The sequence below is a fragment of the Schistocerca cancellata genome, chromosome 2, assembly GCF_023864275.1.
Source record: "Schistocerca cancellata isolate TAMUIC-IGC-003103 chromosome 2, iqSchCanc2.1, whole genome shotgun sequence".
Lineage (NCBI taxonomy): Eukaryota > Metazoa > Arthropoda > Insecta > Orthoptera > Acrididae > Schistocerca > Schistocerca cancellata.
In genome coordinates, this window is record NC_064627.1 from 506,896,976 (window position 1) to 506,915,544 (window position 18,569).

Sequence of the window (18,569 nt, forward strand, 5' to 3'; positions counted from 1 at the left end):
TTCTAATATAGCTGGTCACTGAGCTCGGCCACTGTGCACAACGAAAACATCATCACCGCGATTAAAATAACTGGGGTGTACAACAGGTTATATTTGTAATTTGTGGTTCTCCTAACCATGGAAAAGTTGTAGGGCAGTGAGGGATCTTGAAATCTAAGTCAAGACTGAGATTAACAGATATTTGTTCTCGCTCTTACAGACTGGCAAAATTCAAATGAAACTAGAACAGAAAAAATTTCATACAAATGAAATTATAAATTGACGCTAAGGTTGTGGTGAGGTATGTGGAGGACTGCATGGAGTAAACGCAACGAGACTCCTCATCTGGGCAGCTCGCGAATTCAAAGTAACCTCATAGGATGGCCACAAATCGTAACTAATTAATCAACACAAATTGCGTGGCAAAGCAAGGAAGTAACGAGCTGCTCGTAATATGGATCGTGCTGCCGCAATTTGCGACGCTTACACTTCCTTAACCAGCTAGCGTGCACCAATCAGCACCAGGCGGCAGCCGGAGATGACTCCCTCTCAGCGACGGCCTCGAGACAAATGCTCCAGCCCCTCCGTTCAAAGTGTTCAAGTCCCTAAAGTTTCAAAAAACTATATGTACATGGGAAAACTCTCTGCTATCGAAAATGTTGACAGTCAAGAATATCGCTTATTTCGTGAAAATCAGAGGAATGCAGCACTCTCGGTGTACAAAATGCACATCAATAAACACGAGACGGGTACCGGAGAGGAGCGGCGTTGATCGAGTGATCGAGCTCCTCGTGCCAAACGCGGTGGCAGGACGACTCAAATCGATGGGGTAACCAAAATTTTGGAAAGAAAGAAACCATCTTTCGCACGCTGTACAGGTGGTGCCGTGGCATCTTGACCTCTGATATATGTCCAGAAAAGGCAAAAATGTCGAACTCAGTTATTTTTAGGGATACCAATTACAGCACGGCACTCCCTGCACTCAGAGAAAACAGGTGCGAGCTCTGTCTACAAAAGCGTGAAATAGACCGTTTCACTTCCGCGAAATCTGACCGTCTCCCTGGGGATGAGTGCCCCTCTTAATGACGTTCACTGACTGCCTTCTGCTGACAACAGGACCCTGAGACCATACTAGGGGTCCACCTTTCCAGCAAGAGAAATGCAACGCTTATCTCCCAAGCACACATGTCCATGACTCACAATATAATAACCACGAAATTGTAGCAGAAAATGAAACAACATTACTTACCAATATGTGGCAGTAATGTCACAAGATAAAGCAATATCTAAAGTGTGGTCCTTGTCTGGCGACTTACACAATGTGATCAAAAGTATCCGGACACCTGGCTGAAAATGACTTACAAGTTCGTGGCGTCCTCCATCGGTAATGCTGGAATTCAGTATGGTGTTGGCCCACCCTTAGCCTTGATGACAGCTTCCACTCTCGCAGGCACACGTTCAGTCAGGTGCTGGAAGGTTTCTTGAGCAATGGCAGCCCATTCTTCACGGAGTGCTGCACTCAGGAGAGGTATCAATTTCGGTCGGTGAGGCTTCAGGACTCTTTGGAGGCCAGTCCATTACAGGGATGTTACTGTCGTGTAACCACTCCGCCACAGGCCGTGCATTATGAACAGGTGCTCGATCGTGTTGAAAGATGCAATCGCCATCCCCAAATTGCTCTTCAGCAGTGGGAAGCAAGAAAGTGCTTAAAACATCAGTGCAGGAATGCACTGTGATAGTGCCAAGCAAAACAACAAGGGATGCAAGCCCCCTCCATGAAAAACACGACCACACCATAACACCACCGGCTAGGCACTACACAGGATGGCAGATGAAGCTCTCCGGGCATTCGCCATACCCACACCCTGCCATCGGATCACCACATTGTGTACCGCGATTCGTTGCTCCACACAGCGTTTTTACACTGTTCAATCGTCCCATGTTTACACTCCTTACACCAAGCGAGGCGTTGTTTGGCATTTACCGGCGTGATGTGTGGCTTATGAGCAGCCACTCGACCATAAAATCCAAGTTTTCTCACGGCCCGCTTAACTGTCATAGTACTTGCAGTGGATCCTGATGCAGTTTGGAAATCCTGTGTGGTGGTCTGGATAGATGTCTGCCTATTACACATTACTACCCTCTTCAACTGTCTGCGGTCTCTGTCACTCAACAGACGAGGTCGGCCTGTACGCTTTTGTGCTGTACGTGACCCTTCACGTTTCCACTTCACTATCACATCGGAAACAATGGACCTAGGGAAGTTTAGGAGTGTGGAAATCTCGCATGCAGACGTATGACACAAGTGACACCCAATCACCTGACCACGTTCGAAGTCCATGGGTTCCGCGGAGCGCCCCATTCTGCTCTCTCAGGATGTCTACTGACTGCTCAGGTCGCTGATATGGAGTATCTGGCAGTAGGTGGCAGCACAACGCACCTAATATGAAGAACTTATGGTTTTTTTGGGGGGGGGGGGGAGGGTCCGGATTTTTTAATCACATAGTGTACGACCCTCTACAAATCTTATCCTGGCCTCCGAAGCCTTTCAAAATTACATCGGGCCGTCGTTTCCCACACAGAGACGTTGATGGGCACGAACGATGAAGCGCTTATGTGTCCAAAATACTATCTTCATCTCAAATAAGATATTCTCAAATCAAAAATAAGCTCCTCCGATTATACTTGGCATTCATAAAATCCGTATACCGCTTTATTCAAAGAGAAACAGCAGATTTCAATTATTACAAACTATAAAAGATATAAACATTGCGCATGTCACTGGAAAGATAGGAAGATTCCAAGTTTTGACACAGTTGTGTTGTTGTTGTTTGTAGCAACATGGTGACTACACGACAAAAGATATCATTTTGTGTTGGAATATGCGCGAAGTCAGTCCATTGCTCAAGTGCCGCCGTCGATTCAGCAAGAAAGCGTCTCCTCAAAAGCGGCTTTATGACTGGCATCAAAACTCATGAAAGTTGGTTACATGAGCCTAGGGAGGAGCACTGGTCGGCCACGCACACTGACGACAATGTAGAGCGTACCCGAGATGCGTTCACACGGAGGCCTCGGAAATCCACAAGATGGGCAGACCAGGAACTTCAACTTCCACAACAAAGCCGTGGCATGTTCTGAAACGACAGCTCCATGTGAAGCCTTAATCTTGCAGTAACTGCAGAAACTGCGTCGCGGCGACCGTAACAGAAGGTACGAATTTTGCATTTCAGTTCTCCAGGATAGTGCAGAGGACACTTTTTTCAAACGACTCATCTTTTCGGACGATGGTGTTCGGTTTGTGGGGCGCTCAACTACACGGTTATCAGTGCCCGTACAAAGTCCCAATTTTTACACAGTTCAATTTTGTTACACAGTCCAATCTAGCCACTGTCAAGAAGGATGACGATGAGGATGAAATGATGAGGAAAACACAAACACCCAGCCCCGGGCAGAGAAAATCTCCAGCCCAGCCGGGAATCGAACCTGGGACCCCGTGATCCAGAGGCAGCAACGCTAGCCAGCCATCTCTTTTCAGACAAACCGACGTTTCATCTATAAGGTAAAGTAAACCGGAGGATCACAAAATCCTGACGTCGTCGTCGAAAACAAAAGATACTCGCCGAAACTGAATGTGCTTCGCGTCTTTCTGTTCACAAAGTTTACGAACCTTTCCTTTTTGCAGAGGAAACTGTGACAGAAACGTCATATCAGGACATGCTGAAAAATTGGCTGTTCCATCAACTTCACGAATATTCCAATTAGATTAGATTAGTACTTCTTCCATAGATCATGAATACGACACTTCGTAATGATGTGGAACGTGTCGGGTTAATAAAAGGTGTCTATACAAGATATTAAATTACACAAAATATTACATAACACTTTATATTTTCTTTTTGTGGGGGTTGAGGAAATTACCCACTTACTATATCCAAAAATTCATCTAATGAGTAGAAGGAGTTGCCATTAAGAAATTCTTTTAATTTCCTTTTAAATGCTATATGACTATCTGTCAGTCTTTTGATGCTATTAGGTAAGTGACCAAAGACTTTTGTGGCAGCATAATTTACCCCCTTCTGAGCCAAAGTTAGATTTGACCTTGAGTAGTGAAGATCATCCTTTCTCCTAGTGTTGTAGCCATGTACACTGGTATCACTTTTGAATTCGTTCGGATTGTTAATAACAAATTTCATTAGTGAATATATACATTGTGAGACTACAGTAAAGATATCTAGCTCTTTAAATAAGTGTCTGCAGGATGATCTCGGATGAGCTCCAGCAATTATTCTGATTACACGCTTTTGTGCAATGAGCACTCTTTTACCCAATGATGAGTTACCCCAGAATATGATGCCATCCGAAAGCAGAGAATGAAAATAGGCGTGGTAAGCTAATTTACTGAGATGTATATCGCCAAAATTTGCAATGACCCTAATAGCATAAGTAGCTGAACTCAAACGTTTCAGCAGATCCTCAGTGTGTTTTTTCCAGTTCATCCCCTCATCAGCCCATACACCTAGAAATTTTGAATATTCTACCTTAGCTACCGATTTCTGATCGAAGTCTATATTTATTAATGGTCTCATTCCATTTACTGTGTGGAACTGTATATACTGTGTTTTGTCAAAGTTTAATGAGAGCCCATTTGCAGAGAACCACTTAATGATTTTCTGAAAAACATCGTTTACAATTTCACCAGTTAATTCTTGGCTGTTGGGTGTGATAGCTATACTTGTATCATCGGCAAAAAGTACCAGCTTTGCATCTTCGTGGATATAGAATGCCAAGTCATTAATATACAGGGTGTCCCAGCTATCTTGTCCACCCAAAATATCTCTGGAATAATAACAGCTATTGGGAAACGACTTTCACTAGTATCAATGCAGGGCTGGGGCCATGAATGTACATATTTGGAAACATTCTAAAACGAAAGCATATGTGTTTTTTAACACAAACTTATGTTTTTTTAAATGGACCTCCTATATTTTTTCTTCATCAATCCATAGCATGACAAAGCACATACACAATGGCGTTGATTGCATCGCAATATTCCTATTACATCCCGAGATATTGAGACGCGAAGTTGACGCTTGAAACACCCGACATGCGCTGCTAGCGCACGTCCTCAGGCTCAGGCGTGAAACCCATGCTGCCCTAATCGCCAGCAGGATGGCAGCAGGCCGTATTATTCGTTTCGGACCTCTTGATAAGTATGGAAGTGTGATTACGCATGTCAATCACATCGCGATTACGGACAGCGTGGGGTTCACGCCTGAGCCTCAGGACGTGCGCTAGCAGCGCATGTCGGGTGTTTCAAGCGTCAACTTCGCGTCTCAATATCTCGGGATGTAATGGGAATATAGCGATGCAATCAACGCCATTGTGTATGTGCTTTGTCATGCTATGGATTGATGAAGAAAAAATATAGGAGGTCCATTTAAAAAAACGTAAGTTTGTGTTAAAAAACACATATGCTTTCGTTTTAGAATGTTTCCAAATGTGTACATTCATGGGCCGCAGCCCTACATTGATACCAGTGAAAGTCGTTTTCCAATAGCTGTTATTGTTCCAGAGATATTTTGGGTGGACAAGATAGCTGGGACACCCTGTATATTAAGAACTGCACAGGACCCAAGACCGAACCTTGTGGCACCCCATTCTTGATTGTTCCCCAGTTTGAGAAATCACCAGTTTTTTGCATATTATGTGAACTGTTTATTTAAACTTTCTGCACTCTTCCAGTTATGTATGATTTAAACCATGATTTCATTTTTATGCATGACGGGGCCCCGCCTCACTTTCACCTTGAGGTGCGGCGTTATCTTAACAACACCATCCCACGACGTTGGATTGGAAGAGTTGAACAACAAGATCTTGTTCATTGTTTTTGGCCTCCCAAGTCTCCAGACTTCACACTTTGCGATTTTTTTCTGTGCGGGTACAAAAAAAGACATAGCCTTTGACCCACCTATGGCAGCTACTACTGAAGAGCTGATAAATCAAATTGTTGAAGCTGTCGATTCAATAAACAGGAACCTGTTGATTCGTGTGTGAGATCAAATGGACTATCGTTTCGATCTTTCTCGAGGAACGAACGGTGCTGATGCTGAGTATATGGTACAGCGTCTGTGTGAACGTAAAGCTTTGAACCTTTCTCTATTCAGAGACATGCGCAATGTGTTTCCGTGTTTCACAGTTCGTCTGTAATAAATAGTTGAAATCTTTTCTTCCTTTTTGAATCACCTTGTATTTCTTTACAGCAAAAGAGATCATCTCATTACTGACCATAAACCATTGTGTTTAGCCCTAAACGGCAAACCTGAACTCTATTCCTAAGAAATTATGCTTAGACAAGTCATTATCAGCAGACAGCACAAAATGCTAATGCTGATTCACTATCCAGACTACCTATGAGGCCTGGTGCGGACTGGTTTTGTGACTGTCAAGTAATAATTTTGCATCCACGCTCACTGTGTAATAGAGAGTGCTCGGTGCGCGTTATCAGTTGCAATAGAGACTACATAAAAAAATCATGTAAGACAAAAAAATTAATACCAAAAGAAATGGACCAAAAGTGCATCAAAAATGAAGGGAAGATTAGTATTTAGCATTCCGACAAAGACGTGGTCATCAGTGACAGATGACATTAGGGAAAGACGAGAAAAAAAATCGGCCACGATATTTCAAAGGAACCGTCCCGGCATTTGCCTCAAACGAATAGGGAAAATCATGGAAAATCTAAATCGGATGGTAAGACAGGGATTTCAACCGTCGTGTTCACGAATGCGAGTCTAGTGTGATAACCTCTGTGCCACCTCGTTCGGTAACATGTATCGACGAAACGTGAAAATTTTATACCAATAATGCTTTATGTATCCTCAGACAGATGTAGTCTGCGATACCCTAGAAAGGTGTACTGTTAAACCAGAATAGGCCAGTAGTTTATAGTTGCTTGCTGAAGCAGTCATTCAGATCTCCTACTGAGGGACCCAGTGACGAATGAAAAGACCTGGATATTTTGAGAGCCACGAGGTAGCAACATAAACACAGATCTCCCCTAACAGAACGTGCGGTGGGAGAGCGGGGGATGGGGGGCAGAGGAACGGTGGGAGAGCGGGCGGGGGGGGGGAGGAAAACAGAGAGGGAAGGGTCTGACGACGTTAACTGCTAGCTGCCCCCTCCTGCGAGCGCTGGCAAAATCTATTGAGCTGACTCATTTTATAGGCTTTTGTTTATAGTTGCAATTATCGCTGTCAGACAGTTTTTTAAATGAAAAGCTGATCTTTTTTTTTTACATTGCCAGCTACTACCAATGTTCTATTATTCAAGGAGTCCCCTAGGAAGATGGAACCCACATGACAAGTACACTCACGCCATAAGGAACGCTGTAGCATGGAGTAAGACGATATGACAGGTGTGCCGATCAGTGTGGATGAGTAACTGATTCATTGCACACCCGAAGAGAGCATCTCTGAAGTGCAGCCACCCTTGACAAAACTGGATTTGCCATGCTGAGCAAGTCAGGTTACGAGCGTGGAGCTTCGTCACTACTTTGCTAAACAATGTTGGCAGTTACTGGATCAATGGCAAAGAGTATCAACTTCAGCAGGCGGTTGTACGGACGAATACACATTGGGAATATAACTGTAGTGTCCGGAATCCGCACCAAAGATTTCCACTCATGATTTACTGAACGTCAGGTAGCTGTTTTGTTGAAGACGGACCGATCCTTCCACCATGGAGAGTGGTATATTCTTTACAGTTGGCTTCGATATTTATAATCATACAACCATGTCCGGTATGTAAGAAACACTCTTAGTTAGACATATGCTTAAAGTACGAGGGCTATCCACAAAGTACATTACGTTTTGGAATTAAAAATAAATAAAGTATTGGAAATTTTTTTTATTATATACAGATGAAAGCCACACTTAAATACTACTTTTCTACATAGTTGCCATTTAAATTAAGGCACTTATCGTAGCGATGGACGAGCTTGGAAATTCCTTCGTCGTAAAATTTGGCCGCCTGCGCCTTCAACCACGTGGTTACCTCTTCTTGAAGCTGTGGGTCGTCATCAAAACGTTGCATAGCCAACCACTTCTTCATTGCTGGGAATAAGTGGAAGTCGCTCGGTGCCAGGTCGGGACTGTACGGCGGATGAGGAAACAACTCCCACTTAAAAGATTCGAGAACTTCACGAGTGGCATTTGCCGTGTGGGCTCGGGCGTTGTCGTGAATCAGCAAGACCTTTGAGCCCAACTTTCCCCTGCGCTTGTTTTGTATTGCTCTTCTGAGGTTGTGCAGAGTTTGGCAATACCTTTGAGAGTTTATTGTAGTGCCGCTTTCCAGGAAATCCACAAAATCACACCTTTTCTGTCCCAAAAGAGGTAACCACGTGGTTGAAAGCGCAGGCGGCCGAATTTTACGACGAAGGAATTTCCAAATTCGTCCATCGCTACGATAAGTGCCTTAATTTAAATGGCAACTATGTAGAAAAGTAGTATTTAAGTGTGGCTTTCATCTGTATATAATAAAAAAAATTTCCAATACTTTATTTATTTTTAATTCCAAAACGTAATGTACTTTGTGGATAGCCCTCGTATCACAAAGACAAGTCACATAGGTCATTCAATTCACAAATTCGCACGGCGAATTTGGCATGCGTCGTTGAACAACACCGTCTAAGTTCATGATGCAATATCTCGTTTAAAAATGATAACCAGTACACAGTATAAAAACATAAAGTATGATGTAATATAACCAATAACTAGGCAAAGGTTCGGGGTTCGCCTCCCCGCCTGGCACACAGTTTTAATCTGCCAATAAGTTCCAAATCGAAGCAGACTCCGCTACAGAACTAAAATTCATTCTGGAATTATTTAATAAACTAGAAGCTCCTGCCCCTTTGCTGTGGAAGTGCTAAGCAATGTCAGTTTTCCATTTCCACCGCTGGGAGGAGATCTACACCTGCGTATATACTCAGTAAAAGTGCTTGGCAGAGGGTACTTAGCGTTTTCTGGCTTGTTAGTTTTTCTTCCCGTTCCAACCACATATTGAGTACGGGAAGAATTTCTGCTTAAATGCCTTCGTGAGCGCTCTATTTGATTTGATTTTGTCTTCGCAGTCCCTACTGGAGGCAAGGGGTTGAAGTACAGTGTGGTTATAATTAAACTTTCGGTACTTGAGTTAATGTAGGCAAAAAACTATTTAACGTATGAGTACTTAATTTTATAGGAATGATGTCCAGACTGTGCGCTGCAAGACTTGCGTTGTCAGTATGTAGTGTCAGAGTCCTGACTTGCCGTTTGGTGCCAGTACTCGTGCGGCGACGTAGGGTTGAAGCACAAGCAGAGGCGTGCATCGCAGTTGCAGACAGTCGACATGGGTCTGGACGAAGTGTGCGGGGCTTTACTCTTAAAGCTGCTTTATCAAAACAACAGCAATAGTGCTGCTGCTCTGTGTGAGTGTCAACGCTTTAAAGGAGTACAGTGAGGTCCTCTTTCCACAGCGAGGTTGAAGAATGTGATTCGCAAGTTCGAAGTAACCGGCGATTTGGGAATTGCTTCTGGGAGCTAATTGCGCCACAAATTGCTCAAGAAGTTACTGTTCGCAAGGCTGAGAATGCTGGACGCAATGTTCGATCTTCAAGCTCCGCATAGGCTGTGTCATGAGAGTTGACAATTTCATGCTCCACCGTTTCAAAAGTGTTGCGGGCAACTGTGAAACGTATCCGTACCAACTTCACATTATTCACTAACTTCTGCCATGTGACGTTTGTAGCCTGGAACGTAAACATGATACGCAGTTAATAAATGTTACACTCTCAGGAGTAAACTAAAATGTATTTCTTTCAATGGTTTATTGATTATTTCTCTTCCGCATGTCCTCACAAATGTTTCCACAAAGTGTCATTGTCCTACGATTTTTCGTTTTTCAAGGCGCCCTATCAAGTAGCGAAAGTTTAATTACAACCACCCTGTATGCTTCTAGATTCCTCAGTTAGTACTGATTATTGAAATTTTGTAAGTAGGGTTCCGTAAGATAACGGGCGTATATATTCAAGCGTCTGCACATCCAGCTTTTACAGAGTCTTGTGCGACGCTCTCCCATGAGTCCAACACTCCCGTGACCACTCGTGTTGCCCTTCTTTCTTGTTCAGTATTCTCTTATTACTCCTACCTGATGTGGGTCACACAAACTTGAACATTAAGTAGTATTTAGGATAGGACGCAAAACCGTTTTGTAGTCAACTTTCTTTGTAGACTCGTCGTATTTTTTCAGTATCCTGCCAATAAACCTAAGTCTGCCATCTGCTTCATCTATAGTAAAGTCTGTGTGATCATTTTACCTCATATTCTTATAAATTGCTATAATCAAGTATTTTTATGAGTTGATTGAAACTAATTATGACTTGTTATTGCAGTTATACAGTACGAAGTTATTTGATGTTATCGATGTGTGCACTTTTACATTTCTGAAAATTAACAAAATTTACGTTCCTTGTATCACTTTGAAATATTACTAAGCTCGGACTGAATATCTGGGTAGCTATTTTCGGATACTATTTCATTATAGATAACTGCATCATCTTAGAAGAGTCTAAACTACTATTAATATTGTTTGTCAGTTCATTAACATATCCCGTCAGTCCAAAAAGTTTGTAGACTGGATTAATAAAAAATGGGGCAATGTTAAGATGGTGGTTTTAATGCTTCAGGTGTTCACACAGTCTCCCTCTCCCCACTCACCCGATTACAACGCACAGAAAGTTCATACAAGTATGAGAAACTGTCAAAAAAGTCTTTCTTTGAGAAAGCCAAATTGGCCTGAATGCCGGTTTTGTGATCAAAGCGTTGATGTTTCATGCGAATACCTGCACTTCGTCGTTTTTTGGTGGTTTCAGATTGATAACATCAAGTTTCATCACCTGTGCTGATTTTTTTTTTTTTCCAGTCTCAACAGGCGTCTGCGTATCGTTGCTTTGCTTTTGTTCGGGATCAAGATGCTTGAGATGAACTTTGACCACACTTTTCTCTTCATAAAAATATTCTGAAGAATGACTTGAAGACTTGATTTAGAGATATTGCTCCACTGGCATTAATGACACAGTAATGTTGACACACTACAATCGCACGTCGACACCTTAACAATGGCTGCTCTCAACTGACTGGTCGAATGCACATCTGTTGTTTACGGTTGTTAGTTCAAACCGCCACAGTAGTTACTTAGCTCGCGTCGCTAATACGCCAGGGATAAAATCAGTCTCGGAACTTTATGGACGAACTGTTTACAACACGAATATATACCGGGTGATTATAATTACAGTGCAGCTACTGATGAGGTCCAAAGTGGGCCATTATAATCGTATGGCAGCGAAACTTCGTAGTTATGTTAATGCGATAATGTGGAACCTATTTACGCTGGGAAAAAATAGTTCCAATTTTGGCCATCTGGTACAAATCTGGCGCTGTACAGTATCTCGTCGACGACTCCGGTGCTCATATTGTACAACTTGTGTAAGCGGTGGTTAATAATAAAATCAACTTTATGCGCTTCTCGCTTGTTTGATCTTTGCCGCCCACATCCCGCTCCTAATCCATTACAGATGGAAATATTTCTACACGACTTCCTTGCCTTCACCATTCACAGGGCCAGGTATGCACCTGGTGGCCAAAACTGGCAGTTTTTTTTCGCCTTAGCATATCTGCCTAGTTTCACTGCCATAGATAATTACAACCCACACTCGACCTCGGTGAGTAGTTGAACTTTAATTATAGCTACCAAATACTTCCCCGGGACACACCTCAAGCTACTTTTAATTCTGTCGATGACTTTCTGTCCAGCTGCGTCATTTTGTTTTATACCCCATATGATCGTACTTTTATTGACAACCGTTGGTGTTAGGGTATCTCCCGTATTTGAACATTTTTTTTCACAATCTCGCGGCTTCAGTATTTCCCCTGCGCTTGTTTTGTATTGCTCTTCTGAGGTTGTGCAGAGTTTGGCAATACCTTTGAGAGTTTATTGTAGTGCCGCTTTCCAGGAAATCCACAAAATCACACCTTTTCTGTCCCAAAAGAGGTAACCACGTGGTTGAAAGCGCAGGCGGCCGAATTTTACGACGAAGGAATTTCCAAATTCGTCCATCGCTACGATAAGTGCCTTAATTTAAATGGCAACTATGTAGAAAAGTAGTATTTAAGTGTGGCTTTCATCTGTATATAATAAAAAAAATTTCCAATACTTTATTTATTTTTAATTCCAAAACGTAATGTACTTTGTGGATAGCCCTCGTATCACAAAGACAAGTCACATAGGTCATTCAATTCACAAATTCGCACGGCGAATTTGGCATGCGTCGTTGAACAACACCGTCTAAGTTCATGATGCAATATCTCGTTTAAAAATGATAACCAGTACACAGTATAAAAACATAAAGTATGATGTAATATAACCAATAACTAGGCAAAGGTTCGGGGTTCGCCTCCCCGCCTGGCACACAGTTTTAATCTGCCAATAAGTTCCAAATCGAAGCAGACTCCGCTACAGAACTAAAATTCATTCTGGAATTATTTAATAAACTAGAAGCTCCTGCCCCTTTGCTGTGGAAGTGCTAAGCAATGTCAGTTTTCCATTTCCACCGCTGGGAGGAGATCTACACCTGCGTATATACTCAGTAAAAGTGCTTGGCAGAGGGTACTTAGCGTTTTCTGGCTTGTTAGTTTTTCTTCCCGTTCCAACCACATATTGAGTACGGGAAGAATTTCTGCTTAAATGCCTTCGTGAGCGCTCTATTTGATTTGATTTTGTCTTCGCAGTCCCTACTGGAGGCAAGGGGTTGAAGTACAGTGTGGTTATAATTAAACTTTCGGTACTTGAGTTAATGTAGGCAAAAAACTATTTAACGTATGAGTACTTAATTTTATAGGAATGATGTCCAGACTGTGCGCTGCAAGACTTGCGTTGTCAGTATGTAGTGTCAGAGTCCTGACTTGCCGTTTGGTGCCAGTACTCGTGCGGCGACGTAGGGTTGAAGCACAAGCAGAGGCGTGCATCGCAGTTGCAGACAGTCGACATGGGTCTGGACGAAGTGTGCGGGGCTTTACTCTTAAAGCTGCTTTATCAAAACAACAGCAATAGTGCTGCTGCTCTGTGTGAGTGTCAACGCTTTAAAGGAGTACAGTGAGGTCCTCTTTCCACAGCGAGGTTGAAGAATGTGATTCGCAAGTTCGAAGTAACCGGCGATTTGGGAATTGCTTCTGGGAGCTAATTGCGCCACAAATTGCTCAAGAAGTTACTGTTCGCAAGGCTGAGAATGCTGGACGCAATGTTCGATCTTCAAGCTCCGCATAGGCTGTGTCATGAGAGTTGACAATTTCATGCTCCACCGTTTCAAAAGTGTTGCGGGCAACTGTGAAACGTATCCGTACCAACTTCACATTATTCACTAACTTCTGCCATGTGACGTTTGTAGCCTGGAACGTAAACATGATACGCAGTTAATAAATGTTACACTCTCAGGAGTAAACTAAAATGTATTTCTTTCAATGGTTTATTGATTATTTCTCTTCCGCATGTCCTCACAAATGTTTCCACAAAGTGTCATTGTCCTACGATTTTTCGTTTTTCAAGGCGCCCTATCAAGTAGCGAAAGTTTAATTACAACCACCCTGTATGCTTCTAGATTCCTCAGTTAGTACTGATTATTGAAATTTTGTAAGTAGGGTTCCGTAAGATAACGGGCGTATATATTCAAGCGTCTGCACATCCAGCTTTTACAGAGTCTTGTGCGACGCTCTCCCATGAGTCCAACACTCCCGTGACCACTCGTGTTGCCCTTCTTTCTTGTTCAGTATTCTCTTATTACTCCTACCTGATGTGGGTCACACAAACTTGAACATTAAGTAGTATTTAGGATAGGACGCAAAACCGTTTTGTAGTCAACTTTCTTTGTAGACTCGTCGTATTTTTTCAGTATCCTGCCAATAAACCTAAGTCTGCCATCTGCTTCATCTATAGTAAAGTCTGTGTGACCATTTTACCTCATATTCTTATAAATTGCTATAATCAAGTATTTTTATGAGTTGATTGAAACTAATTATGACTTGTTATTGCAGTTATACAGTACGAAGTTATTTGATGTTATCGATGTGTGCACTTTTACATTTCTGAAAATTAACAAAATTTACGTTCCTTGTATCACTTTGAAATATTACTAAGCTCGGACTGAATATCTGGGTAGCTATTTTCGGATACTATTTCATTATAGATAACTGCATCATCTTAGAAGAGTCTAAACTACTATTAATATTGTTTGTCAGTTCATTAACATATCCCGTCAGTCCAAAAAGTTTGTAGACTGGATTAATAAAAAATGGGGCAATGTTAAGATGGTGGTTTTAATGCTTCAGGTGTTCACACAGTCTCCCTCTCCCCACTCACCCGATTACAACGCACAGAAAGTTCATACAAGTATGAGAAACTGTCAAAAAAGTCTTTCTTTGAGAAAGCCAAATTGGCCTGAATGCCGGTTTTGTGATCAAAGCGTTGATGTTTCATGCGAATACCTGCACTTCGTCGTTTTTTGGTGGTTTCAGATTGATAACATCAAGTTTCATCACCTGTGCTGATTTTTTTTTTTTTTCCAGTCTCAACAGGCGTCTGCGTATCGTTGCTTTGCTTTTGTTCGGGATCAAGATGCTTGAGATGAACTTTGACCACACTTTTCTCTTCATAAAAATATTCTGAAGAATGACTTGAAGACTTGATTTAGAGATATTGCTCCACTGGCATTAATGACACAGTAATGTTGACACACTACAATCGCACGTCGACACCTTAACAATGGCTGCTCTCAACTGACTGGTCGAATGCACATCTGTTGTTTACGGTTGTTAGTTCAAACCGCCACAGTAGTTACTTAGCTCACGTCGCTAATACGCCAGGGATAAAATCAGTCTCGGAACTTTATGGACGAACTGTTTACAACACGAATATATACCGGGTGATTATAATTACAGTGCAGCTACTGATGAGGTCCAAAGTGGGCCATTATAATCGTATGGCAGCGAAACTTCGTAGTTATGTTAATGCGATAATGTGGAACCTATTTACGCTGGGAAAAAATAGTTCCAATTTTGGCCATCTGGTACAAATCTGGCGCTGTACAGTATCTCGTCGACGACTCCGGTGCTCATATTGTACAACTTGTGTAAGCGGTGGTTAATAATAAAATCAACTTTATGCGCTTCTCGCTTGTTTGATCTTTGCCGCCCACATCCCGCTCCTAATCCATTACAGATGGAAATATTTCTACACGACTTCCTTGCCTTCACCATTCACAGGGCCAGGTATGCACCTGGTGGCCAAAACTGGCAGTTTTTTTTCGCCTTAGCATATCTGCCTAGTTTCACTGCCATAGATAATTACAACCCACACTCGACCTCGGTGAGTAGTTGAACTTTAATTATAGCTACCAAATACTTCCCCGGGACACACCTCAAGCTACTTTTAATTCTGTCGATGACTTTCTGTCCAGCTGCGTCATTTTGTTTTATACCCCATATGATCGTACTTTTATTGACAACCGTTGGTGTTAGGGTATCTCCCGTATTTGAACATTTTTTTTCACAATCTCGCGGCTTCAGTATTTTCAGGCTTATGGGGCGTTTCTTTCCAGTTTTTAACTTCCTTTTTCTTTACGTATGTACAAATATTACTCAAGCATTTAAATTTTGCGCGCACGGTCAGAATTCGTTGAAACGTTGCACAGCAGAGACAACAACTCTATATCGACATTATATCTATCGATTATCTTAGAAATGGTCAACCAATGCTTGGCGCTTAGACATGACTTCGTTTCAGTGGCAGTGCTTACTGCGAATCGTTGTTCAAGATTTTATGACGGGCAGCGAGGACGAAGCTAACACGCCACAAAAAAGAACTGAGAAGTTTTATATTCCTGGACTGTACCAGCACGGTAAAATACTTACAAAGCAAATTGCTCAATCTGCAAACGTGAGTTTAGCATCGCACATGTCTCCCAGAATTATGTGAGGAATTTTGTAGTTTCAATAATGTATTTAAATCGGCTGTGTCTTTAGAAAGTAGTCTTAACCAGAAATGGATACATGTTTTAACAACTTTGAAATCAAATAATGTGAATTTTGAGAACTTGGGTAAGATGATAGGTTATGTTATGAGTATACCAGGAAGTAATGCTCACACCGAGAGAGTATGTTTCCTTATGAATAATAAGTGGACAGGTGTAAGGAATAGAAGGAGTACAAACATAATGAAATCTGAACCGAAAGTTGCCGTGTAGGTACCCCCGCTCCCCCGCCCCCACCCCCACCCGAGCACGCAGAAGTGCCGCAACACGACGTGGCATGGACTCGACTAACGTCTGAAGTAGTGCTGGAGGGAACTGACACTAAGAATAATTCAGGACTGCCCATAAATCCGTAAGATACGAGGGGTGGAGATCTTTTCTGAACAGCACGTTGCATGCCATCCCAGAGATAATAATGTTCATCTCCGGGAAGTTTGGTGACCAGCGGAAGTGTTTAAACTCAGAAGAGTGCTCGTTGAGCCACTCTATAGCAATTCTCGACGTGCGGACTGTCGCATTGTCCTACTGGAATTGACCAAGTCCGTTGGAATGCACAATAGAAATGAATGGATGCAGGTGATCAGACAGGATGCTTACGTACGTGTCACCTGCCAGAGTCGTATCTAGACGTATGAGGGGTCTCATATCATTCCAACTGCACGTGGCCCACACCGTTATAGAGCCGCCACCAGTTTGAACAATCCCCTGGTGACATGCAGGGTCCACAGATTCATGAGCTTGTCTCCATGCCCGTACACGCGACTCGTCCGAGCAGGCAACATGTTTCCAGTCATCAACAGACGGATGTCGGTGTCGTCGGGTCCAGACGAGGCGTAAAACTTTGTGTCGTGCAGTCACACGAGTAGACCTTCGGTTCCTAAAGCCCATAGCGATGATGTTTCGTTGAATTGTTCCACACTGACACTTGTTGATGGCCCAGCACTGAAATCTACAGTATTTTGCGGAAGGGCTGCACATCTGTCACGTTGAACGATTCCCTTCAGTTGTTTTTGGTCCCGTTCTAGCAGGACCTTTTTCCTGTTGCAGCGATGTCGGAGATTTGATGTTTTTTTGGGATTCATGATTCACGGTACACTCGTGAAATGGTCGTACGGGAAAATTCACAGTTCATCGCTTCCTCGGAGATGCTGTGTCTCATCGCTCGTGAGTCGACTACAACATAGGCGTTGTCGACCGCAGCGTCGTATTCTGCCTGTTTACGCATCTCTGTATTTGAATACCCAAATCTATACCAGTTTCTCCAGCGCTTCGGGGTATAAAGCTACTCACTGAGGAAAAAGTCTGTTGCAAAATGTATGTAAGAATTTGCGATGTGTAATTAGATAGTTATCTTCTTAATTACTGCTTCGTTTTTGGTGAAATTCCTCTGTGCTTTTAATCTGCCTTATTTTTTGTCAAGGATATGACTTATTTTCTTTTAGAAAAGCTGGTCACCCTAGTTGGTGTAGTACCGTGTCAAATGCTTTTCGAAAATTTCGGTTTGTGTACGGACTCACCACCTGTGCTAGGTCTTAACCTTTACAGGATTTTTCTGTGTCATACTCTCACGTATTTCAGGCTGCTCCATTTCAGGATCGATTCCTCCCTGTGTACGCAGATGCTTAAAATTGGTGGTTAACGAAAGCTCACGGAACGCAGTACGAAAATGGATTGTCTACTGGTGTCGGCGAATACTAAGAAGTCATCGTGAGAGACGAGCAGTAAGGTGTGCGGTGCGAGAACTGACCTCGATGACGATGAGCGAGATGCTGCCGTCGTCGATGAGGATGCGGTCGCCGCGGCAGACGAGCCGCACGAGCGCGGGCCGGCGCGCGTCGCCGGTGCCGTCGCCGCAGTCGCAGCGCAGGTCCTCCGCCAGCCGCACCTCGGCGCCAGGCTCCAGCAGCACCTGCCCACAGCCGCGCACTGCAGCACTTAGAGGTGGGTCGAACTCGTTCATTCCCGTGAACTACTTCATTCATTTCACTCTTTGCCGTGAAGCGTTCAAATGAAGTAGTTCATTCGTGAAGTATGGAAGCCTAGGGAAGTTGCCCAGTTCGCCGCTCAGCCGCTGCTACGCTCGCTTCGCCTCGCTCATACAATAAAGCTTCGTAATACTTCACAATTTTATCAACAGATGGCGGAACTATGGAGTAACGTGCACGCAACGTTTTACGCTCTTACAGCGTCTGAGTTATCTTAAATAGAGCATGGTCGAAGGGGACAAAGGAAAGATAAACAGAGAAGGCTGTCACGTATAAAGAAGGTACTACATTTAATCTTGCTCGACATTTTCTCGTGAAGCGCCCAAAAAAGTCTTTATCTGCCAAATGAAACATAATTTGTTGTATTCATGGACTGAAAAATAGGGCTACCAACGAAATGCAGTCCAATTTTATGTTCCTTTTAAAATTTAATCCAAAATAGAATGAGTATGTTTAACAGTCACAAAGTCTATATACCTACGTTAAGTAAT

At 42.9% G+C, this 18,569-nt stretch overlaps 1 protein-coding gene across 1 annotated transcript in view; it reads right to left on the bottom strand.

Annotated features, from left to right (window-relative positions):
- LOC126155851 (pyruvate kinase-like) overlaps positions 1-18,053 on the bottom strand; it is a 125,869-nt gene extending 107,816 nt beyond the window's left edge. The window contains exon 1 of the mRNA XM_049916256.1: positions 17,841-18,053. Coding sequence (XP_049772213.1) covers positions 17,841-18,053 — 213 coding nt within the window. The remainder of the gene's footprint in view (positions 1-17,840) is intronic.
- Positions 18,054-18,569: the final 516 nt, after the last annotated feature.